At 43.4% G+C, this 25,979-nt stretch overlaps 1 protein-coding gene across 1 annotated transcript in view; it reads left to right on the top strand.

The window, feature by feature from the left end:
* Positions 1–22,773, top strand: part of RSPO3 (R-spondin 3) — a 62,398-nt gene extending 39,625 nt beyond the window's left edge. Inside the window, exon 5 of the mRNA XM_049818148.1 lies at positions 21,736–22,773. Coding sequence (XP_049674105.1) covers positions 21,736–21,929 — 194 coding nt within the window. The 3' untranslated portion in view covers positions 21,930–22,773. The remainder of the gene's footprint in view (positions 1–21,735) is intronic.
* Positions 22,774–25,979: the final 3,206 nt, after the last annotated feature.

The raw sequence follows: 25,979 nt of genomic DNA on the forward strand, positions 1-25,979 counted from the left end.
TGGTGTTCTTTGGGCTGGAGACAACTGTGCCCTTGCCTGGAGTAAATAAAGTCCTAACGCTGCTCAAAAAATGTGCTTTGTGTGATCTAGAGAGGACAGGGTGGGCTGGATGGGAAGGCACATCTCTCTCAGTTCTGCTGAAAGAGCTGCCAAGATGAGGGGTTGCATGTGGACATCAGAACAAAAAGATCCATTGTAAAACATGTCATGATGGGAGTTGTTTGTTGGGTATCAGGCAGCCAAGTCTCATGGTTCAGCCATGGGATTCCTCCAAACCAACTCCTATTTTGTGCTTCCCTACAGGTAAGACCATAATTCTTGCAATTGCAGCACTGTGGCCTCTCTCCCACCCTGAACTCTTTCTACTAGCTCTGGCTGAACAACGTGGCCTGATCCTGCCATCTGTATCTGGCTCATGGAGTCCCAGTGTGGGAGAAAGGCCACAACACTGCGTGGCAGCCAAGGGAAACTCTGCTTGGTTTCACCCAATAAGCAAGAGTGCCAGCAGAACCACCCCTCCATGCGAGCCAGCTTGTTGGACTTATTCCCCATCACAGCACCTAGTGAAGGACATCCCACATGTTAAGAATGCGAGATGCTTAAGAAGTCTGTGAAATAATAATTTATACCAATTCCACCCAGTAAAGATTGTTGTTCCATTGTTCCCTTTTCTGCCCGTCTTGCAGCAGGGAAGTTACTTCCTCTGCCCCCAGTGCAGTTACTCTGGTGGGCACAGGAGCGTCGATGGAATATTTCCTTTTCCCCATCCCTCCCATTTTCCCCATCCTTCCCATTTCCCCATCCCTTCTATTTCCCCCTTCCCTCCCAACTCAAAAGCAAGGTTTCATCCCTTTTGAGGATGAGTGGAACATGTGGAGCAGCTGCCCCTCCGTGTAAACATCTGTGAGCCAGCATGAGCTGCTGGTACCAAGTAGTAACCTACCGTTTCCTTGTTAAATGATCGCTAGGGTTGCTGCAGATTACTTATAGAAACATTAAAGGGGTTTGGAGCTTGCAATCCTTTTTGAAGGTTGGCTGGTTCCCATGAGAAAGGAAATAACATTAGAAAGAGGATCTTATGAGCCAGATAGCTACAGGTGCTTCCCCCTCACCCAAGAACTGGTTAGATCTACTGATTTATGGGAACCCGTGGGGTAGATGTCACCTCCTCCTCCTCCTTGTGTCAGGCAATGCCTTTAAGAGGTAGAGAGGTGTATCTGCCTCAGGGGAGCAGCCAAGGCAAGCTATTTCCAGATTCCCTTATCTACGTCCAAAATGTCCATGGTTGCTTCTGCTCCTGCAGAGTGCCACAACTTGAAGCACAGCCTCTCATTAGCCCACTGTAACTTGGGGAAGAGTCCTTGGGTTTGTTTTGTACCAAAGCTTATTTTGCCAGAGCTGAAAATATAGGGCTGAACTGCAGTTTTGGAACCGTGAAGCTATTTTTTTCTGAGGTGATAATGATGTTGTGTTTTTGCTTATGGCTATTTGGCAGTCTCTTCAGATTGGACAAGACATTTCTCTTTGAGAAATGCCTGCCACTCCTGTGTAGTAAGTACTTTAGAAGAAACTACTCACGTATTTTACTGTCAATTCTTATTTTATGGGATCTGAGCCAAACCATACTTGAAAAATACTGCACACCACAAAATTTGTTCACAATCATGAATCTTTTTCTTCCTTTTTTTTTTTTCTGCAATGTGCATAAAGGTGGGGTTTTTCCTCCTTTTGAGCATGTCACAGATTATATTCTAGCCTGTTTTACACTCGGTAGACAATTCCTTCAAAACCAACGCAGGCAGATGGAACCTATGTTCGAACTCTACCTGTGCCCTTGGGATTTGTATGTCTATGTCTGTGAGTCTTTTTTTTTTTAGTGTTCTGAAATCTGCCACTATATACTCCTCAGTATACCAAAAATTGTCCTATTCACTTTCATACACCTTCCCAGGGAAATGGATTTAAAATTTTTTAGAAAAGATAATTCTTAATAAAACTGAGGAAATTCATACATAAAACATTAGGTTAAGATAGCTTTAAGGCATGGATTATGGTGACAAGCCAGGAAACTGGGAAATAAGCTAAAAGTTTTCCTTCTGTTCCTACTGGAATGGGGAGATGAAGCTTTCCCACTTAATCTCCAGGCAACTTATCTTCCCTGCTGCCACTGTCCCTTATTAAACAGAGAGAAATTTCTGTTCCTGTTTGAACAACAGAATAATTGCATGAGGAACTAAGCCAGGTTCTGTTCTTATGCCTAGCTACATCCAGTCAGTGCATGCAGAAGGAGGAAACAACAAAAAACACTTTGGGAAAGGGAAGGGAAAGTAAATAAGTTTGTATTTACTGTTAAGAAATATTGAAAATGCTCTTCTGTATTGTACGACTCCCCACTGCCTCTCAGGCATTGCCTTGGAGTTTAGCCTTCACAGTACTGGCATTTGAAGTCTAGCAGCAGACCCAGCAGTTACCAACAGTGCTGCTAATCTTTTCTCCATGGCCATGGAGAGAGAGTTAGCTTGGTCAGCCTCTGCTGATTCCATGTTGAATAGATGTCTGTGGCCGAGGGAGTTAGGGCAAAGACCACATGATGACGGGGTATGCTCGTCACAGATGCCTCAACGACTTTGCTCAAGAAGTTGAGGTCAGAGACAGGATGTTAGTCAGTTAAGTCTCTGCTATCGCACAGAAGCAAGGACATGTTTCTGGAACGGCTACATAAAACAAGATAAAATGGATGAAAAAGGCTGGGGTTTTTTTTTGTTTCCATCTGCTGGTGTGTCATTAGAGCTGGTGGGATCTATTACAACTTTTTTTCCCCTCACTGGCTATAAAATGAAGTTTTACTGAGAGAAGGTGCTAATATTTTCAGGATGAATGCAAACAAATGGGAATAATGAGGATACAAATAGCCTGACTAATCTAAAATGTTCTTTTTACTCATTTTAGCACTAAATTAGTTGATCCTAGTGTGTTCTGAGGTGGTAATTTTCATGTGTTTTACATACAGGCTCCTTTTATAGGTTCAATCCCATCCAAACCTCACTGTAATTTATGTCATAATTCTCCTCTTTTAGTCCCATGGTGGTGAATTCTTTTTAGTATGCATGGCTACATGATTTTAAGTTCCAGTTTCTTCTTCTTCCTTTCCTTCCCTCACACTTTTTGTCTTGCTCCCCCAGTGCAGTGCACTGTTACTATTATCTTCCCACACTTAACATCTTGTTGGCTCCTACCTTTCACTGACAGACATATGTTGAGAGTCACTTGTCTCCTGTAGCCATGTCCTTTATTGGCAAATGGCAAATACATGTACTGGAAAAGCATAACTTGCAGAGCTCTTCAAACACTGCACATTATCCATCAATATTATTTCTCTGCCTTAATAAATGTGCTCTGGCTAAACACAAGTCGCTTTGGACTGCTATCTGCAAATCTGTGAGATGATTGACTTTTACTGGCCAAAAGACAAATATCAGAATTGCATACAAAAGCATTTGTGGGGAAGGAATTGCCTGTTTTCATGCATGAGCAATTCTGCCAAGAAGAGAACATTCACCATATGACTTTCTGTTGAGACCCAACTAAACCCCCCAGAGAGCAGACAGTTTTAAGTGCTTTCAGAGAACATGTTCTGATCAGTTTGAAGAGACTAAAAAAGCTCACCAAAACATGAAGTGCATAGTTAGGAAGAAGGAAGACATCTTAGAAAGCTGGGTATTATGCATGCCAATAGATTGGCTACATTGGTTACACAGCTGTATTGTTGTAAACAAATAAATAATACATTTCAGTTGTTGCTTGTTCATATATCGATTCATTTGCATGCTGGTGGCATTTAGATGTTCAAAGGAGAGAACTAATGTTAACTGCATCCAGTTCCGTGCAAACACAGACCAAAGAAAGTTCCTGTTCCTGACAGGCAAAAATTCAAGCATTAGACATGAAGACACGGTGGGATGAATGTAGAACAGCATATTTCTTTATCACTGTGGAGTGTAGAAATTGGCACCTTGTAGAGTCTGAAAGCAGGATACCGTTATGAAAGGAAGAGGGGCAATTGTAGTCAAAATTCACAAGACTGCAAGCCCCTGGAGGCAAGGTAGCTTGTCAGTTAATGGTTTGTGCTGTAAGGGGAATTCAGACATTATGCTGTGATTTCTTTTTAGTGTACAAGAATAAGACAGAAAGCAGTGACTTTTTGATGAGCAGCTGAATTCCAGATGCAGACTGGTGAACAGAAGGGAACCGAGGGAACGGGATTTGTTGTTGAGCAGTTTTAATGAGGAAGTGTATATATTTTGGGGAAATAAAGTAAAAGAAATGCTTCTATCCTGCACTGTCTACATGTGAATATAAAAAAAACAGGTTTGATTTGAATAGCTGAGACAACTGAGACTCAGGTCATCTCTGCTGTTTCTTTGAACTAATTCCTCCCCCCTTTATTGCTATATGTCTGCATAATGCTTCAAACATATTAATTAGATCATGGCTGAAAATGTCTTCTGTTGGCTATGGTGTAAGGAAGGAATCCTATCAGGTACCCATCAGATTTCCAAACCCACCACTCAGCTAAAAATCTCAAGCCATTAATCAAGAATTTACTTTAGCTGAACACAATGTAACTTAATACTAACAAACTTAAAATATTAGGCAATAAACTAATTTCACTCACTTAACTTAATCTCATTGAGTTACCACTCTAATGCACATGCTCTGATGCCATATGGATCCATGTAACAACGGAGCACAGAGGGCTCTGGAGTCTGAACTAAGCTGTCCCTTTAGTCCTTCTCACAAAGAAAAGTTTCTGCAATTGATCTCCATTTGAGGTGCACTAATTTCAATAACAGTCAGCTAAGCTGTCCCAGGCAAAACAGAGAAAGAAAAAGAAGAGAGCCCCTACTAAATTAAAAGATGTGTAAGTTGCATTACATTTTAAAAGGTACATGGGAGTACAGTAGTGAAGGAAACTATTTTAAATCAGTGGGAGTTTCAACACTTCTTTGTATACATTTTGAATCACGGCACAGAAAATCAGGGTTTCCTGATCTTCACAACCCACAGAAACTCCTATGTAGCCACTTAAGACGTGCATAGATATGTGCCACATCAATGTGTTTATTCATATGGTAATACCTATTTTTCCCCCAAAACTCTGGACTGCCAGGCCTCTGGAACAGTTCCTTGTGCATTTTGTTGAGCTCTGTTGTCACACTGGACAATCTGAATTTGACGTGGATGCGATTTTCACGGAGAGGGCTCTGCTATCTGAGAATTCAGACAAGGAGTGACAAACTGGGACTCCACTGAGCCTCCATAGGCCTGGCAAGAGCATGACGGGATTCACTGCACATAAGCTGGACAGCTAAAAATTAGCTGGTTTTGTCAAAGCAAGGTCGTGTTAATGGAGGGGTTAAAACTGCACCTGGGGAGGGGGATGCATGACACTGTAAGATGGATTTTAAGAAGGGCAAAATAATTTGCCTCCTGAAAGTGCCTGTTTCTTTCCAATGACTGTTAAGGACAGCCTAGTATGAGTGATCTGGACTTTTACCTGCTAACTTTTAAATTAAAGGGTGCATTTTCTCCATCTGCACGGAAATGACTTTGCAACACTGCAAAATCTAAACCAAGGTTCACCCAGGCTAAGTCTGTAAGCAAGATAGCATGTTTCAGGGGATTCATGAGTCAGTAAAACAAAAAGTAGAATTGAAAAATATTCATTCCCAATACTAATTTCATTTAGTGTTGGCAAAATCAAGGTTAGAGCAGTGTTTTATTGTGTTTGTTGGTAAGCATCTAGTAATGGCTGTACACCTGCTTGTTCAAAGGTGAATTACCCTTTACAGAACAAGCTATGAATAGTCTGTCCCTACACACTCCACACACCAAAGATAAGTCTCTTCCTAGGGCAATGGAGGCCCACACCAGTCCGATAATTCCTGAGTGTATTATTTTTAAACAAATTGTTCTGATTTAAAAAAAAAAAAAAAAAAAAAAAAGGGAATTGGGGGAAAATCTGGGTATTTTTGGTAGAGTGTTTTTACTTAATCACATTTAAGTCCTAAGCATTGCTACATGGGAAAGTAAGATATTCCAATCACAGTTCATCCCAAAAGTCACATCCTCTCCCGCACGTATAGCTCAGTGGCATTTAAAACAAGAGGGCTAGAGCATGTGAGCCAGGGAGACATCACAGTGCACAGTTCGCTCGTATAACTGTGAGACATGGGGTGTCCTGTGTGAAGGTCACTAGTGTGGTTATGGTTAATGACCTTACTCCGTGGCAGGTCACAGGACTTCTGAAGCCTCAAAATGAACACAAAGCTAATTACTGCATCCCTGTGTTTACATACTGCATACACCAATGGGTCATAACTCTGGCCTTTGTGAGCCTGAGTTACTATAATTGAGGAATCTGTCTTGTGAAGAGTTTGGTTGTTTATTTTCTGTTTGTTGCTGCCAAGAGGACCTCTCATTTCCTTTCCTTGCAGGGGTTTTGACTCTTTAACTTTAACACATTTCCAGCCCCCAAGAATAAGGCTGTTGAGACTGGGAATCCACTAGTTGGAACACGAATTGAAATGGCGTCCCAGGAATACCTTGAGCGAGGCAGGGCACGGACAGCACAGGGTCAGGGGCACAATCTAGAAAAGAGATCTGGGTGAGAAGCGTTAAGAGGGGAAAAATAGGACTGATATGAGTCGGAGCGATTTTTGAATCCAAAATAGCTAATAGTAGAGGGTGTACTGGCTGTACAGTTCAAGGGCTGAAAAGGTTTGAAAAAGCCATTTTTAAACTTTAATCATAGCATTTTCAAAATTTAATCACAGGCAGTTCTGAGAGTCTTATTAGGTTGCTACCTGCAAACTGAGACCTTAAAATCTGAAGTAATTAATAGTAATATTGCATTTTGCTACAAGTACATTTGTTTGTGTTAGTGTGAACATTAAATTCTCATCATACCTCCCAGTTCTGACAGACACCTATCAACCACGCAGGCAGGTAATGTGGTACTATACACGAATGCACACACCGTGTGCATGTGTACCATGCCAAGGTTGTATTCTCTGAATAATATGCATCTCAATGAACAGCCAGGCTGAAAATGGCTGTGGCTATACACCAACCTGTCAGACCCTCAGGTATCAAAATTTGGTTTTAGCCTTGCAGGGTGCTGGGCTGACACTGTCTCTGTGCTCCTCAGATGTTCTCCTCTCCTGCTGCCAGCTCCTCTCTTACCGCCTTCCATGTCCTCCCTGGTCTGGGAGCAGAGGGGAGGTTGCTCAGCTGCCCTGAGGTCCTCTGGAGCATGCTAGAAAAAAATGTGCCGGACACACTGCTGGTACACAGCATCAACCTCATATTAACAGGAATGGTGTCAAGGCTGAGAAAGAAGCATGTGGTCAATTGCTCTCATAAGGGAAGTGAATCAGAAAAAAAAATGATTGCATTCTTCTATAAAAATGTGAAGGCTGTGAGAGCTGTTCTCCTCAGATCACTAAACCAAATAAGGGATAGAAGTCAGTTCTTTTTCTCATTCTGATCTTCCCTTCTGATGTTTTCTTGTGCTCCAGAATTGGCTGGCTGACTATCTTTTAGATACCCGAGCTCTGTAGGAAAAACAGGAGGGAATACAAACCTTTCACAAACCCCTCTTCCTTCCCCTGCCAAAGTGCCTATCAGGTATTCATCCAGCACCAAATTCCCAGCACCTGCCTAAAATCTTCCCTCTTGAATAAACGTGTTTTGGATTGAGAGGAGCAGCTCCAGCTTTAGAAGGCAAGATCCGCAGCTATGTCTATGCTGCTGAAGAAAAGCAGGCAAAGCTCCGCTCCTTGGCCGAGGCCAAGGGCCACCTTCTGGCTTGCATCTGAATTAGCTGGGGCTATCCCCTCCGTCACGGATTTGACTGGGGAAGAGGGATGGCTCTTGCAGGGTCAGAGTCCTAAAACAAACTACCAGTTACGCTCTGCAGTCAAGCAGGAGTCTGCCTGGTCTCTGGCCTTCTTCCCTGGTACAGCTGTACTTGACTTCTCCGCGGCACCTTCACCTTCAGCAACTTCACATTGTCGAGTTTCAGGGAGAAGCACATAGGAAACCGTGGCTCCTCTCCCCCCTCGGCGCAGGGAAGGGACCACGTGCGAAAGAGCAGAGTATTGTTCTCTCTTAACCCCACATCAATTCCTTGCTCTGCCTGCACATCCTCACGTACCCATATTTCTCTCCACACCGGTCTTTCTATCGCTCCTCGCAGTTGATGCTTCCGAAGTCCTTGCCCTAACTTCTAGTGCTTTAAGGACCTCTTTCTGAGGGAGGGACACCTTTATCACGGCTGGAAAAGGAAATGAGCCTCTTCCAGGCTGTGTGCCACAGCAAGGTATCTTGACAACTTCTTTCTCTTGACTCTCCAGAAGACCACGGCAAGCTGTTTCCTCACCTTTGGGCAATATTGCCACGAAGTGAAGGGAAGCGGCTGCTGACAGCAGGGCTCACCCAGCCCTTGCCACCTGGAGACCTAAACCCCTCAATATGTTGGCCTGTGTGCCCTGGAAAGAAGAACAAATGCAAGTTTGCTGGCACATCTATCAAATTTAGTCCAAGAATGCAAAATATTTGGGGTATGTGAGCTACAGAGTAAATCAGGCAGTGGATGTTTCAAGTCTAATGGTGACACACGCAGCGCTGTTTAATCAGCTAAATCCTGGGCTGCGGAACACTTCCATGTATAGCAATGCTGTTATAACACTGCCAGCCGTGGACAGCAATGGCACTCAGTCATCACTGTGTTACAGCTGCCCTTCTTTTAAAGGGCCTGATCCAAGACCCACTGAAATCCCACTGACTTCAGAGTACTTTGGACCTAGCCGTAACGAAGGGATTTTTCAGCAGTCCTTTGTAACAAAGTGAAAACAAAGGAGCTCTTTGGGGCTGCTGTTTCTCCTCATCTTTCTGGATATTTGCCTGTTCTTCCCCACCCAGGCAGCTATGTTTGCTTTTCCCCACCCAGGTCTCTGCATCTCCAGCCTGGTCGTCTCTTCTCAGCTCACTCTCCCTGCCAGCTCTGACACCTGATGTAGCCTTTGGTCTGCTTAGACTGCCACCTCCCAGCTCTCTTCCAACATCCTAACTTTGAAAAAGAAAACGCTCGCTGCCATAACTTTCCTTTGTAAAGGTCCAAAGGAGCTTCAGAACAGTCCCAATGAGATGGTAACATCCACTGTTATTATCAGGGATTGTAAAGATCAGGAGAGAGGTTGTGGGAATCTCTGAAATGGAAGATTTTTAAGGAGGTTAGACAAACATCCATCAGAGACAGTCTAAGTATAGTAGTGCAACTTCATAGCCTAGTAAGGGACTATATAATGCTTTAATAAGCATTTCTAAAATTGCTACAAAATTTCCACAAAATCTTTTATTGCCTATTTCTTTCTGTAAGACTTCCACAGAGAGAGTGAGCATGCTGCACATTTACAGAGCACAAATCCAAGTATCTCTGTCCATTGACATCAGTATAAGGCCTCCTGCTGTCTCTACCAAGCTCAGACTTTTATTTGGGCCTGAGTCAAAGAACTAAAACCAACTTTCATTTTGTCCAGTTTAGTCATTTGCATTGCTGAGATATCTGTTCATGTTCCTCTTTGCATTCGGCAGCTTTGAATCATTGTTATAGGAAGAGTATAGGGCTGGATTTTCTTACAGAAAATTTCAGTGAACTTGTTACACTAATTCACCAGAGATGTAAGCTAGCACGTCTCTGCCAATGAAGCTATGAGTATTTTAAGAGCAGATGAAGATGTGGCCCATGAGGAGTATAATGCTGTATGCTTAGGCCTGAAAAAAAATAAGCTAATTTTAAGGACTGATGCAAACAAATATTATTTTTCAGTAATATTTGTTGAAGCAATTTTGCAGCAGCAAGAAATTAAAGGGGAGAACCGCCCCCCCCCAATATTTATCATTTAAAGATGCAGTGGCCACACAGAATTCAGGAAAAGCATTTCCTACATTTTCTTTTTTTAGTTCCTTGAAATCCAAAATAGTAGCAAAAGAATTAACCAGCAGTCCATGAGCAAAGCATACACAGGTGATAGTAAGCTAGAATTTAACAATTAACTGCAGGGATTTTTCTATTGTTTTTTTGGTTTACAAGCAAAATGACCCAGTAATGAAATTTCTCAAATCTAATCTAATCCTCCCCAATATCTATGGCAAACAGTAGCCCCAGTATAAAGATTTACAGCTACAGTTATGTCTCTGCTTTGTTCCTAAGTGTGTATTTACTTCTGCCCATTTGCTTTCTGAAATTCTCTCTCTCATTTGTCATCTGAAGAACTCCATTTAAAAGGAAAACAGGCTTCGGACATGAAACACAGCTACATTCCTGAAACATGAGATGAACAACCTTTAATTCATGCAACCTTTCATTTACAGTAATGTTTAATGGATGGGCCAGTTTCATTGTGGACAATGCCTCTCCCTGTCATTAGTCTGCAGAAAGGTCTAAAACTCTTACACATTTAAAGGAACGCTGTTTCAGGCTCTGTATTCCCTCCTTCCCTCCCTCCCCTGCTCCCCATCACCCCTTCTGACGGCCCTTGTTCTAAGTGCATAATCTAAATGCTGTACTCTGCAAACTGCACTTCTTGTTGGCTTCGAGCTTCGAAGGACCCTTCTGAACACTTTTTATACAAACCCTAACAAGGTCAAAGTTGGAAAAATCTCAGCTGGTGGACTTGGATCCCATGAGCTAGTGACCATTTATAATTAATATTAATGAATGGCAGACGACAGATGTTTATTGCTTAAGTAGAAATGTGCATTGCTAAACCAGAAGGATTTAGTTTAAATCCAGAAGAAGTGACTGTATTTCTTGTACGGATGTGGGTGGTGGGAGGGAACGCCAGTGGGTGATCCAGCCCCTGCTACATTTAAGCATGAGCAAGGAAACGGTACTCTGTAAAGAAGGATCCTGAGCTCTGTATTTGATTGAAGCATGATGTTTGGACCTTCAAAACATTAACTGAAGTAAGGAGGACTCTCTGTCCACTTCAGTGGCTCTGATTTGCAGGAGTAGTGGGTTTTATCCACAGATCCCAAAGCACTTACCAAAATTAAGGAACTCTTATCTCCATTTTACAGTTGCGGAACCTAAGGAAGTCATATGAAGACTGTATTATAAAGAAAAAAAAGGTTCGTCACTGTGACAAAGGATCACATTCCCAGCCACAGCATATTTTATGTTGCTGGATTTTTTTCTCCAGTAGTCTTAAATTAAACTAAAGCTATGATGGATAAATGTCTTAAGTTTAAATGTGACACAGTGGAAGATGCAATATGGAGATGGAAGAGTCTCTGTGAATCCCTCTGAATACTGTATGTTTAAGGTTGATGGAATCTCTATTTTCTAACTGAAAGCAACTAACTCTTTCAGAGCACATAAATTAACTTTCCTGACATAGAGACATCTTAAGTAACACTTTCAAAAGTACACGAACAATTTTAAGTAACTTCTTGGAGTCTCTGGTTGAGGTTGGAGTCACGGTCTATTTGGTCTGTATTCTTTGGACAAAGCATCCTGCTCCTTTTAGTATCTTACTACAGTATGTGTGCACCAACTGTTTGTTGTTTTCTTGCCCATGAGATTTCTACACTTCTGTATGACAGTCTATAAAGTGTTTCTGAGCATGCCATTCCAGACGCTTGCAAAATATTATTGGTTTTAGTGGCTACAAGGTTGGTCTCAGATGTTCTGAAAGAGTGCCTAAGGAGTTGCTAGCAAAAGCAGGTGGCTCTCAGATCTGAAGAAATAGTGAGTAGTTTCTCCTTTTGACTAAGGTAAAGGTTCTTGGAGTGTGCAGGAAGGTGATTAGTTACTTAGTTTTAAAGAGAAGCACGAACCTATTAGTTGACTAGTGTACAGTGGGCTGCTTCATCTGGAGGTAGGAGGCAGCTGGAAAGAGACACTGCTGGTGCCCACAGTCCCAGTTTTCAGAGGCTAGAGAAGGTCCCGACTTCTTGCAATGCATCGTAGCACAGAAAATATCACTCGCTGAACTTTTGCTTCGGGTTCCCTAGAACCTTTTTGCAGCCCTACAATTCGGCTCCTGTAACCAGCCCTGCCATATGGGCTGTGCACACCCCACAGGCACACCTGCAAGTGTAAAGCCTAGGATCATCACCAATTTAACAGCACTGCTGTAGCACTCTTACGACACCAGCCAAGCACCAAGCAGAAAAATAAAACATGCCTACAGCAAGTTCTGCTGAACTGCCATTGTAGGATGCAGGGCAGATCTCCCAGTGGGGTGGCTAAGGGGTTACAGACTTTCCTTAGCACTTGATGGCCCTCTGACATGGGAGGCTGCATCTCCTCTAAACTTTGGGCCATGCAACCCGTTCATATCCGATCCGAATGCCGTGGTGGTCAGTTTATAAAGTATACTAATTCAAGTGAGCTGCAGTGATGCACTGTCACATGGCATACTCATTTTTCACATTCCAATTCAAGCTACTCATAAAGCCGGGTGCTTTGCACACTTCAGTGTGCAAAGCCTGTGTTACTACAAACAGCTCTAAATGCACAGTTTGTTCCCAGAGGGATTTAAAAAGAATAAACTTATCACATTCTTGGGGGAAAAAAAAAAGAAGACAAGACAGACTGGATAAAATTTACATGGACAATTTCTATCTGTGATTCATTTTAAATTGAAAACTTACAGGCAGTGTTAAAACATTTGCATTCAAGTTTTTTTCATGCATGTCCTTCATGACCCCTACTTAGAAATCTTTATTTAATATTTTATAGGGCTGAATTTTCCAAAGGAATGGAAAATACCAGATTACCAAAGTCATCACATTTCCCAGAAACTTGCTGATTTCAATGAAGCCCCAGTGGAGAGTAGGCAGGTTTTGAAACAACTTTGCCTTTGTGTTACGCTTCTGTCTAGTATCGTGCCAGCTTGTCCTTCGGGTTGGCCTTTGGCAACCCACCTGGCAGGCTGACAAGGACTCGAAAGCCTGAAAACCTGACATCCCTTTGACAGCATCCTGCTCACCTGAGTTCTGCGAGCTTCCTAGGGCTAAGCTGTGAATCACTTTGGCATAAAAATTTCCCAAGCCTTTTTCAAAGGCAGCCCAAGAGTCTTGGTGATCCCAATTCCCTTCTCTACAAGTTGCTCTCTACCTGGTGAACTGCCAGGTATCCTCTCAGTAGGTGAGAAAAACTCTTCAGAAACATATGGAGATGGCCAAAGTGAAATATCATGTCCCCCTTTTTGAAAGGGGACCTTTGGAGTCCCTGATCTGTATGAAATTTAGAAACCTGACCTGTCATTTTAATCAGCATGAAATTGTATTTGGAAATACTGGCACTACCTAGAGAGGGGAGGATCAGTGTTTTGGCCAGCTGAAATAGTACACACACACACTGGAGACACAGAACAGAAAGAAACAGTCATTTTTCAACACCTTGTTTTGAAAAGTATCCTTGAAAGCAAGTTCTCCCTTCACTTACACCAGAGACCAACCCTGGTGACCTCTGAGTGCTTGAGCAAGTACAACAGAGGGCAGAATCGGGCTTCTGGCAAATTTAAGTAATAGCACCCTGGCTCTGGGCTGATGGTTTTGCTGAGTGGATCCATCAGGGGCTGCCATCCCCCTGCTACAGCCGACCGGCTGATCCATCCATCAGGCTGGCCTGGGTTACCTGTGGGATGTGCAGGGGCTCCCGTCTACCTGTCAGCACAGGTGTCACCCCAGGTGGGAATGCAAACAAACCATGCTTAGGGTGGAGGGGAGAAGTGAACCGTGCAGAGCAGGGCCAGAGGTGCATCCTGTTGACTCCTCGTCTTCCTTTACCTTCCTGGCACATCAGGAAACTTAAGGAGATGTAAGGAGGGGGCTCCAGAGGGAGCATAGAGCTGCACCTACCCCAGCAAATGAAACGGTGGAAGACGCCCGGGTTCCCTGGCCCTGGTGTCTAGTACCAGGGCAGGAACTGCTGGTCTGGCCCAAGCGTTGGAGTCGGCACTAGCAAATCCCCTCCAGGACCAGTACTCGGTCATCGGTGTAGCCCAGATCCAAGCCACAGTCACTTAGGGAAAAAGGCATTCTTATGGATGCATCCACACATTGGGGTCATATCAGCATCTTCTGAACTGGCAGGTTACATTAATGCTCTCGGTTTAAGTAAAGCCAAGGAAAACATCTTTTCTTGTTCATCCCTCCCTTCAGAGCACTCCGAGTACAAATTTGAGTACTAAAGGAACAAGTTTCTTTGGGTGTTTTCTCCTTTTTACTATTGTACTAGAAAGAGTTCAAATGTCTGCTGAGGCACTAGCATCTGTCTCTTATCATGTATAACTTTTCTTGATTATTTCTAGAGAGGCAGACTAAACATGCGGGTCTGACATAATGCAGTATCACATTTTCATTTCTGGTTTGCTCAAAAGCCTGCACCAGCTGAACTAAGTCTCTAAAAAGGACTATATTTATGACCTCAATCCAGGCTAACGGGAGGGCTTGGATTATTGATGCCTAAAAGGAAAACAAGCTATTATAGATTTCTGCCAATATCCTGACGCTCGAACAACAGGGTAAGGGGTTTTGGTGTACCAGTTGCTACTGTCACCAATCTTTGTATGGTATCTGATTCTATTCGTCTTAAAAGAGGCTTATAAGGTGGATTTAGACACTCATCTACCTTTTTGCCACTTTTAGGAGAGCTGTCAAAATCAAATCCCATTCAGAAGCCACCATTAAAAATCTCAAAGCGAGCTCGGCAAGAAAATGTCACTTTCCTAAATACCAGCGTGGTGTATATCACTTCCCGTCCTAAGCAATGTGGAGTGGTTTTCTGCTCTGCTAAATAGCCATTACTTTCCTGTCTTTGGAAGCTCTGTTCAGGGTTTATAAGCTGTGGGTTCTTATAAGATGAAAACTGTTATGTAATTATAAAATTGCTGTTGTTAGCACAACATTAGTCCTGATTAAAACAAGGCTGCTAACAAATTCCCTTAGTCCCAACAGACAAGTGCAAAGAAAATAAATCCCCACAGGCTCTGGTTTGAAGAGACAGCAGTAAATGTCTCCGCAAACAGCAAACAGAACTCATTATAGAAATCCTCTTCCTCTGGCTGCTTCTTTGACCGGAGGATATTCTTGTATTTTCAGGAACTGGTAATGTCTTTTCTATGGCACAGGAAAGGCAGATCCAACCCATTTCTATTGCAAAGAGGTCATCACAAGACAGTTAAGCCAGGGTCTTTCCATAAGCCTTGCTTATGAGCTCAGGAGCATAGCAGTGTCATTTCCCAAGCAGCCCAAAGCAGGAATGATCCCTTCCTACCTCCCATACACCTCATGGGATACTACTTGCTCTTTGTCTGCTACAGCAGCAGAGCCTGACATCTCCTGTCTCGACACAGCTGATCTGCTCAGCCTCCATTCTTTCCTCTCTGCCTGCTTTACGCAAATGGCAGTTGCACAGGCCTGATCTCTTCTCGTATTTAGACACAACTTTCTCGTTCCCCCTAACGTGCCTGCCTCAGCCTTGTCCTCTTCTTGCCAGGACAGGCTAGCACACACAACATACATAAGAACATTTTTCAAGCGAATGCAATCTAGTAGTCCAGATCATATTTTCAGAGGCAAATGAAGCTCAAGGATCCTATATCTCATAGCAAGACTTCTGTAGGTTTCAGGCTCCTGGAGTCAACATCTAGAGAAGTATTTCCATTTTCAATAGGAGATAGGGGACAGAAGTACGAGTTAGTCACTCAGTCCCCTAATGCAGTTGCTCAACCGTAAGTGTCGGTATCATTTGAGGTATCTTGGGTTATCTAAGATCACTATATAGGACTGTGGATATGACACACACCTTAAGACCTGTATCCATCTGGACAGGTATGTGGCAGCCAGGCTGTCCTCAGGCATCTCAACAGCAGGAGAACCTAGGTTTGGCCAAATTAATTGCTCCTTGAATGCCTTTGGACTTTAGGGCCTTTAAAATTTTTACCCATATTCACTTCAGCAGTTGGTGCATCTTCAAGTAAGTAAGGCCAGGAAATGCACTGAGCCATGTAGCACCTAGGTAATTCTGAAGTTGTTGACCCTCGCCACTCTGGTCACCTGAAAATCTAGTGATTATAAAATAGGGCCACTCTAACTAGGAAAACAATGATTGCTGATAAGAAAGTTATGCTGTTTAAACTTCAAAAGACATACCAGATGAATCAGCCGCTAATGGCTTGTGAATGAAAGGAGAATGTCCTTTGCATCACCGGGCAGTTGGGGTTTTGGAGGATTGTTATCTTGGCAAGCAGTGTGAGTACACGCTACAGCCTGTGTTCCAGAAAAAAAAAGTGTCATTCTTCTGGAAAATGAGAGTGATCTACTTGTTTGCATAACATAACACAACTGTATTGTAGATGGTGCTGTAGTAAGTGGGTTTAGAGCCTGGGGCATGCTCCTCTTACTGGTCTCTTCACCCAGTACTCATGCTGCTGTTGTCCAGGTTGCATCATGAGGAAAGGGTGACAGACTGAGTTGAAAAAGTCTCTGAGAAGGGTGTAGATAGGTGGGAAGGAGGGTGACACAGAGTGGTGGCACTTAGCCCCCAAGTTTTGTCCCCGTACCTCATGGGTTTCGGAGGTATTGGGGCACTGGTACTGGAGCACCAGTGCTGACAGTGCTCCAGGAGCTAGGAAAGTGCTGAGAGGTCAGCCGAGGCTGTGAGGGGTGTCAAAGAACACTGTGGCACGTTACAGCTGTGGCTTGTGGTCTTTTATTATAGCTCTTCAGCTTACTACAGTGTAGTGGGGAGGATTTTGTGGTCCGTGGTGACATGCACAGTAGAAGCGCCAGGACCCTCCCAGATAGGGGCCAATTACGTCGGTGGCTGCAAACCCGCCAGGCGCTGTTCGGTGACTCCTCTTACCCCTTCTGCTCTCCCAGGGTAAATTTCTCTGTGGGAGTGATCTCTCCAAAAGAAATACGATCATCCCAAATGCTTGACACCAGATTCTCATCCCTCTGGGTTTTTCCATGAGACCTACCCTGTGACAGCTCCCCCACCAAAGTGAAGCAGTTTGCAGAGTCAGGTTTTATGCCTTCCTACAGTGGTTTGGGGTTTCAGTGCCCACAGAAGGGACAAGTGAACAAATACGCTGCTCTGAGTTCCCTGTAGTAATTACAGCTGCATATAATAGGGTGGGACTAAGTGACAATGCCTAAAGTAGATGAAATCTGGAACCTGCAGTAGTTAATCCAGGTCAGTTGTGATTTTTTTAGTAAGTAACTCTCTCTCACATGGTACCCTTAAGTACCAAGTTCTCCCAAGTCACCACCAACCCTTCAAGCCTTTACTCCATAAAATACAGCTACAGGTCTAGTGGAAATACCACATCTGATGCGATAATGCAGACTTCTCTGAAATACTCTGGCTTGCATACTTAAAGATGTATTCAGACACGGATTGCATAAATACTGACGCAGGGATTTCTTTGACCAGGGGCTATAAATTAGATTAACAAGAACTCAGCATGTTTAAGCTGATTTGACATGTAATTATACTGTTCTCCAAATTAATTTCATGTCTGCATTTAATTTGAACTACTGCACTTCTCAAAATTATAGCATGTCTGTAGACTTTCTTCAGTATACAAAATCGCTATTATTAGAAGCAGTGAAGTATCCCTTATCCACAAAAAAATTCACTGGACAGTGCCTACAGACTAATTCTTCCAGAACAGTGGGCTGTACAGTTTTGGTTCTGGAATAGAAGCTATTTTAATGCCAAATAATTACTTCACAGAACTATTAGAATCTCATGAATCCACATCTTCATGCGCAAAACATTCTCTTGGAAAATGTTTGACTATCTCCTATTTAAAAAGACTTACCCTCTGTTTTCTTTTTTTTTTTTTTTTTTTTTAATTTTGAAAGGTTTTATTGAATCCGTTAAGAGGGCATAAACGTTAGTAGCGTTAGTCACCACTGTAAGAGAATTCTCTAACCCATCAGGAAACAACGATATTCCCATGTTGTGGCACAACACGCTGCCTTTTTTCCTATCCCCTTCCTGGCATACAAAAAAAAGAAAAAGGTTTATCATAAAGCGCAGAGAGAAGGCGCAACGGCAGACGAAGCGCGGAGGACGGGAATTGGACAGGAAACGCTCCTCGCTAACTCCTGAAAAACCACCTCCAGCCTAAGAAGAAGGAAACCTCCACGCATGCGGAGCCGTTTGCTTCCCCCCCCGAGGGCAGAGGGGCCGCCGGCCTCCCCCCCCCCCCCCAAAAAAAAAAAAACCCTCCGCCCGCCGGGCTCCCCCCGCCGGCTCCCGCGCCCGCCCGCGCCTGCCGCGGCACTGCGGCGCCCCCTGGCGGCCGCCCCGGCCCCGGCGCTCGCTTCCCGGGACGGGGCTGGGGCTGGGGCTGGGGGGGAGACCGGCGTGTGAGTGCGGTACAGTCCCGTGAAAAAAACACCGAGAGAGAGAGAGGCGTGAAAAGTTACACCGTCAAACGCGTGAAGGATTTTCTAACAACGCCACTCTTCACGAGGGAAACGGCAATTTCAGGAGAGCGTTTTCTCCTAAGTTACATCGTCGCGTCATTCACTTCTTCGGTGAGCTTCAGTCTGAGTGCTGGCCTTGCTTCTTCTTCAAATGCAAAGTAGTTCAGAGGTGAAGTTGTAAACGTAATGGCCCAGGTCATTTTTGCACTTTGCATTTCACAGATAGCCAAATGCCCAAATTTCCAATGAATTTCCACAACTTCTGGTGTCCAGCTCAATGTGCTGTTATGAAGTGGGCTTCAGCAAGTAGTAAGAAGAAGAAAAAATATTCAGGAACAAAACTCTGGGAAGAAGAGTGCAGGCATACAAACGGGGAGAGATGCATGCAAGAATTTGGCTCCAGCTACCCCCAGATGCTAGCAGATAATTACTGGTAGAATCTTCCCTTGGGTCTAAACTGAACCAAGGACTGACTGGAAGTAGCATTATATTGTCATATAAAAACCACCGCCAAAACAGTGGTGAAAGGAGCTCAGCAACCAGCCTGGACAAAGATGACCCTTCTATGCTCTATGGCATTACCAGAACAGCACAGGTCTAGAGGGCAGTCCGTTCCTTTCACAAATGGCACCAGCATGCAGATGATGACATTAAACCGTGTATAAAATTGCACAGAAGACTCCAAACTAGTTATCCTCAGAGCAGAAGAGAATTAGGATGGAGTTTTAAGTTCTTTCCAGAGATCAGTTTTCTTTGTCCCTTATAATGACACCAGTCTGATTAAAACAGAAACAGCAAAGCCATGCCTAGATAAGTCTCTACCTAGACAGAGATAGTGTATTATTAGTATCTTCACAGACATACTTACAAATGCATACATCTTGATCCAAGACTAGAAGGGAAACCATTAAATGTCATTCCAACTTACTTAAAGAATTGTGGCTAGAAAGTCACAGCTGAAGGATTTTGGCTAATCATCAAGTGAACAATGTCAAACACTGAATGTCTGGACAGTTTCCATTCAAATAACATTTCATCTTGGGCCAACTGTATTTACAAACCCAGGAATGAAATTCCATACTGTCATTTATCCATTAGTACAGAGACAGCATTACAGTGGGGTAAGATGCAGGCTCGCTTTTGCATGGAGCTCTCCCAGTTCTCCCAGTGGTGGTAGCTCTTGCTGAGCCTCGCAAGCCCACACTGCAGGTCTCCTGTGGGCATCTTAGATGGTATTGCCAAATTCAGAGAGAGATTCTGCAGGTATGCAGGCATATATTGGGGTAGTCTCTGACTGGTTACCTAAAAATTGAGGTGCCGTTTTACATTTAAAGCTTTACTGCATGTTTCAGAAACAACAGATGAGAAAGGCAGACGTTTGCTCCTACTTGACTTAACACTCGTATCTAAAACTTCCCTTGCTCTGCGATCTCAGACTGTGATGGTAAGGAATGGAGAAGCTGTAAAATAAGCCCATAGAGCTACACAACAAGAAGAGGATACAGCATATCCTTACATTTTAGTCTTACTCCTTGCTTTCTGCCTTCTCTTCACCTCCTCTGAATCTCTCTTCCTTTATCTGACCTACTCCTCCTTGGATGGTCATCAATTCTCAGAGCCAAGATGCTGCCCCTGCACCTGCTCCCCCACTGTGACCTACTCCCACAGAGCCCACTGAGGCACCAAAAACTCCCAGCTCTGGTTTTGAGTCTTGGAATGGACACAATTCATTGCATTCAGCACCCTCAACAGCAAGAGCTATTGCCAGGTTTGTGTTAACTCCCCCAGTATAAGTGTAGGAAAGCCTGGATTATCTCTGTTGCTATTTAAAAGCAAGAAGTATTTTTGCTGTAAAAAAGAGGGATAGATTATTTTTGTTAGTATCATTACCAGGATAGCATAAAACAGAGTTTGGGCAGATGCTTTTCAATACTTGTCCAGAAATTTCTCCACGTAAGGAGGCATACAGGTCAGTATGACATTGTATGATGAAAATCTCAAGTGAGGTTGCTTTTGAAGACTTCACTGGGATTCATCTAACCACGGGTGAATTTCAGCTGTATAGCTCAGTAGATGAACCAGTTCCACAGAGAACAAATCTCATCTGTTTTAGGCTTGTGCGTACATACAAGTTTGATGCAATGTCATACCTACATTGGTTTGTAAAGCAAATAGAAGGAATAGAACCATAGAATCACAGAATGGTTTGGGTTGGAAGGGACCTTAAAGATCATCTCGTTCCAACCCTCCTGCCATGGGCAGGGACACCTTCCACTAGACCAGGTTGCTCAAAGCCCCATCCAACCTGGCCTTGAACACTGCCAGGGATGGGACATCCACAACTTCTCTGGACAACCAGTTCCAGTGCCAAACCACACTCAGCGTAAAGAATTTCTTCCTTATGTCCAAGAATAAATGCACTATCTGATATCATCTCCACAGCCAATACACAAAGTTTTAATGTTCCTAAGGGGACAGGAGGCTTTATTGGAGAGGTCTGTAGCAGTAACAAAATCCTCAACGTTTTACCTTTCTAAGTATTTAAAGCAATAAAGTACTTGAATACCTAATTTTGTAATGATGGTCTAAAGCTTGACTTGAGCCTTGGAACACCACTTTTTATTCTGAAGAGGGTCACATACCTGTGCTGGAGCTGAGACTTTGTCATGGGATTCATGTTGCAATACCAAGAATCTCCTGGGATGTGGCTGTGGTGGGGGTTAAGGGAGGGGAGAGGGATTTTTAAAAGATGTAGATGCTGAGCATTGGCAATGAAGGGGAGTAACATGATGGCTGATTTCCTCTCATCATATGCTCTGGGTCCCAGCCCAGTTTAGACCAGTCAATAGTTAATGCTACCTGGCTTCAGTCCTAGATGTCCCCCAACCAATTGTGTTTTGGTGGAGCACATGGAGCCGTCCCCTGTCTGTGGGAGACAGGCTATGAGCGTGTGAGATATTTGTACCAGCTCTAAAGCACTGGGACGGGACTCCCCAGGGAGTTCTTGGCTCTTTGCTCAGAGTCAGACTGCTAGTCCCGTGGCCAAATTTAGTAGTTTGATGAAGAGTTGGACATTTGTAAACACTAGTACTAGTGTCCAGCTTCTAATGGGAAGTGCTAATCCAGGGCCGGTTTTACAGGCTATGGCAAAGCGAGGGAGTCAGAAATTGCAATAGGCTGAGCAAATCTTCTAATGTGCCATCATTTTTATTGCAGGGAAAAAAAATAGGGAGGAGAAAAGAAAAAAGTCCAACAAAGACGAAAGCAAGGAGACAAGACAGGAAAGCAAAGGGCGAGCAGCCCGAAGACAAAACCGAGAACAGAGGGAAAACAGCAACAAAACACAGCTGAAGAAAAGAAAAGCCCCAAATAAAGAACAGAACCTGGCACCCGTCGACACTGCACATTAACAGCCCTCCATGATTGTTTAAGTCTTATGATGCTGCTATCTCTACCAGATCGCCCTGACAGGTGTTCCAACCGTTCAGGCCGCAAATGGACAATGCTACCAGTTATTATTAAACTTTAAACAACATTCCAAATACTTCCTATATTCTCCAAGCAACCATAGTTTATTAAAGAGATTGACATGAGCCAAGAAAAAAAAAATCTAAAAATGGGATACTTTAAAACTGTTATATTATATGCTTCCATGCGTCTGTAAAAGGCAATTAAGAAATTTTGTATATATTAATAATAGGGTATAAAATATAGCAATATAATAATGAATGACATTCAGATGAACAATGTTCTTTTCCTTTGTAAAATATTTTTCAAGCTATTGTTTAAGTATGAGGCAAGAGATATGTCTAAATCAAAGAGGCAAATCGTATCCCTTCATATATTGTACATAAATTTTAAGAGAAGGAGGAAAACGTTTCTGAAGAGCCAGTAGGAACCGAAGGTTTTATAACCTTTGGTGGACCAGGACAGGATTGCCCTGTGGTTCCCAGGTCCACACTCCAGACGCAGGTGAGAAACACCAGGGGAAAGCCAGCAGGGCTTCACAACCTGAGGGAAAAGAAGCAGAAGCATCTGCAGCTTTGAAGACTGAATCCCTGAGGCAGAAGGCGACAGAGCTGAGCTTGAATAGCACTCTTACCTGTGGGACAACACGATGTTTTCTGGTCTAAACAGTGGTACCGTGTGTGCTGTTTTATGCTTTTTATACCTATGTGTAACTTAAATCTACATTTCAAATCTTCTGGTGAATGACAAATCGTATTTGTAGGAGACAATGTTGAGTTAATAAAACCCAGAAAAATAGATCATGTAAGCATGTGTTTTTCACAGTGATGGTGTTGCCTTTGCTACTGGGGGCAGGAATCATTTCATAGCTTCACAGACAGAAGAGGACACAACTTACACCCACAATGTGCATCTAGTGGAAGAATATCCACAACTCTGTCCAATTTTACTTAAATTCTTGTTCTAGTTCTTCTCTCTGACACAGCAGAGGTGGAAATCTCCACGCTCAGAGGACAAACCAAACCCGTTGGCACCATTCTGACTATATTAGTAGCTAGAGTGACCCACAGGTCAGGCTATGCTATACACTGACTCGTTGCTCAGAAATGGATTTACCCTTTACAGAAATACATTGAGGAACCAACATGCTTCATAGCATATGTTTTATTGCCGTGCTTTCCTCAAGGGCAGTGGGCCTAGGGATAACAGCCTGCCCAGTGTGGTGTGTGGACTAGAAAACGTGGCAGGCAAGCCTTCCCAGCCAGTTTCCGTCCCTGTTCTCTATTTCTGGTTTTCAAAGTGAGTTTGACCTTAAAAAAGGCTCTGCACAACACTGAAGCCTGTCTGTCAGGCTGAGGAAGCCTGAGTGACAGGCTTCAGTGACTTTTGCAGGAATATCCTAATCATCCAGACAGTGATGCAGGACAGTTTCCTACATTTGGCTTTGTAAGAGCTTTATCTCTTAATGATACTTGTATAGATACAGTAGTCTAATAACATGGGTGTTTAAGGCTCCCACAGCTTGTCTCCAACTTTCAGGAGAATTAGTCAAACCTTTCTGTAACCAGTCCCTGATTATAGACATATACTACATTTTTGCTGGTGAGAAGAGCTAAATGCTAAGGGCTAAATTTTACGGAGATGAGCATCATATGCATGTATGTCCGAATGGGTGAGAGAGAAAAGCAGGGTGTACTGAATACCTGCAAGAGGTACCTAACAGAGGGAAACTGGAGTGGGGGTGGCTATCTGTGGGCTCCCAGCTCCATCACATAACTTGCGTACACCCTCCTCCAGAGTGAGCTGGTCTCAGTCTCCCATTACTGATCCTGGCAGCAGCAGTCATCTTCCTCCACCGACAGCTTCCCACCTTCTTGGCAGCAGCGACTGAGGAGAAGCTGGTCTCAGAGAAGTGGAGGGTGCAGGACCTGTGCTCAGCACCGAGGCTCTGGGTGATGCTGAAAGGAGGCACAGAGAGGAAGGGAGAAATCCTGGAGCTGCCAGACTCAGAGGTTGGTACCAAAAAATGAGGTGCAAGCAGCAGTTCTGGGCTGATAGGGGTTGGCATCACAACAGAAAGCATCACTCGCTGCTTCAAACCCTCTCTTGCAGCTGCAGTCACCCATCTGTCTGGGGTGCTGGTGGGCAGACAGGGATGTTCAGCTGCTCAGGAAGGATCTACTGCTCAATTTATTTCCTCCAGGGACAGGTTGTTGGCCAGATGAAGTATCTCTAGTTGGATTCAGCAAACTAGAACACCAGCTGGATCACATGGATAACTGAACCCAGGAAAGCTTTGCCCACAACTCTTAAAACTAACCAGTAGGATTGAGTCTTTTCTCTGTCTTAATTAAGTATAGTAGTTAATTGGCGGGGGGTGGGGGGTGTCAGATGGAAGGCAGCTCTTCATAAAAGCACAAGCAAAAACCATAAAAATGAACAAGAGTGTTCAGAGGGGAATTAAAAACAGGAAAAAGCAAAACAAGGAGCTAAACCCAGAATGTCCCTGATCTCATATTCTCTACTACACTTGGAGGAGTCAAAGGAATGCCATTTATCTGGCAAAGATAGACAGAAGACTGGAAAAGCAGTATCAAGTAGTTCAAGAGCTACAGATTGAAGGAAAAAAAAAGAGGGTGAAAGGAAAAGAGGATAATTTAGGATACAAATGTGAGCTTTGTTATACACTGCCACATAAACCTTTATTACAAACTCCAGCGTGTCCCTCCCTGCTTACGCAAGTGGCAGTGACAAAAGAGACGGTTTGTCTTACCAAGAGCAGGACTTGGAATACTGTCACCTTTCAGCAAAGGAAAAAAATGTAAAAGGAATTTGGCTCGTGGCAGTAATAATTCATACAATAGTACCTGAAAAACCATGATACAACTTTTCCTGGAAATGATCAAGGAAGATGCTGTCATATTGTTCCCTCCCACACAGGATAATGTTTGATAATATTTCCTGTAGCCATGGTGAAGCACTAAAAAGCAAACCCAGCTCATCTGGGCAACTAAAAGTTGCTCCAATCCTGGCACTGAATGTAGACTACCCTGATGGTAGGTGAACTACTCCATTGGAATTCCCAAGAAACTGAAGAAGAATATGGACCTTTGTAGGTCAAATATATATTGCAGTGACACTTCTCGCCCATCCAGCAATAAATATGTAAAATCGGGAGTCAATGATCTTACGTGCTGAGTAAGAGCTAATGGGGACTCTTATGACCTTACTGGAGCGGATCTGATTAAGTACTGCAAGTAGGTGTGACTAAATTTGTGTGAAAATTCTTTCCTGACAATTACTTCCCCATTACAAAATACCTCAAAACCTTAAGAGTCAATTTTAAGTAATTTCCAGAGGAGTATTATGAACAGAGCAGGGTTATGAACAATGTTTCTGAAAATGGGAGCTAAATTGAATAAGTGTTAATTGTCAGCCAAATTCATAGTGTGTTAATTATTAAAGAACAGTTCTGGAATAAAATACTAAATATCAGTTATGGTCAGTAGATATACACAAAGGAGGTGCTATTTCTGACAGTTAAGGTGCTCATGGAATTATAATCAATAACAAAGAGGCAGAAAAATGCAAGAAAGCAACTGCTATGACCCAGCTTCAGATCTGACAGACCAAGCTGTAGCTTATTCTCTCACCTGGCTCCATGTTAATGAAGACCTGAATAAAGGAATCCAGTGTCAAGGTATCATAAACAGTTTAAGCTCTGAACTGCTGAACCCTGCATTGAAACTGTCCCAGCAGCTTTATTCTGAGCCACCAGAGCAGATTTGTCAGGCTGACCAATGCACTGAGTAAATGACAGGTTTTGCTGTACCCTGTAGTAAGGTGGCAGCAGAAGGACCCATCAGCAGAATGGGACCATCACCATCACCAGTCATCCCCCACAATGAATGTCTTGTGTCATACCCTCTACCAACTGCCTCTGGATACTTGTGGTTGATAAGCTGATGGGAAAGCAGCACATGAATATTGTT

The sequence above is a fragment of the Accipiter gentilis genome, chromosome 15 (genome assembly GCF_929443795.1).
Source record: "Accipiter gentilis chromosome 15, bAccGen1.1, whole genome shotgun sequence".
NCBI classification, from domain to species: Eukaryota; Metazoa; Chordata; class Aves; order Accipitriformes; family Accipitridae; genus Astur; species Astur gentilis.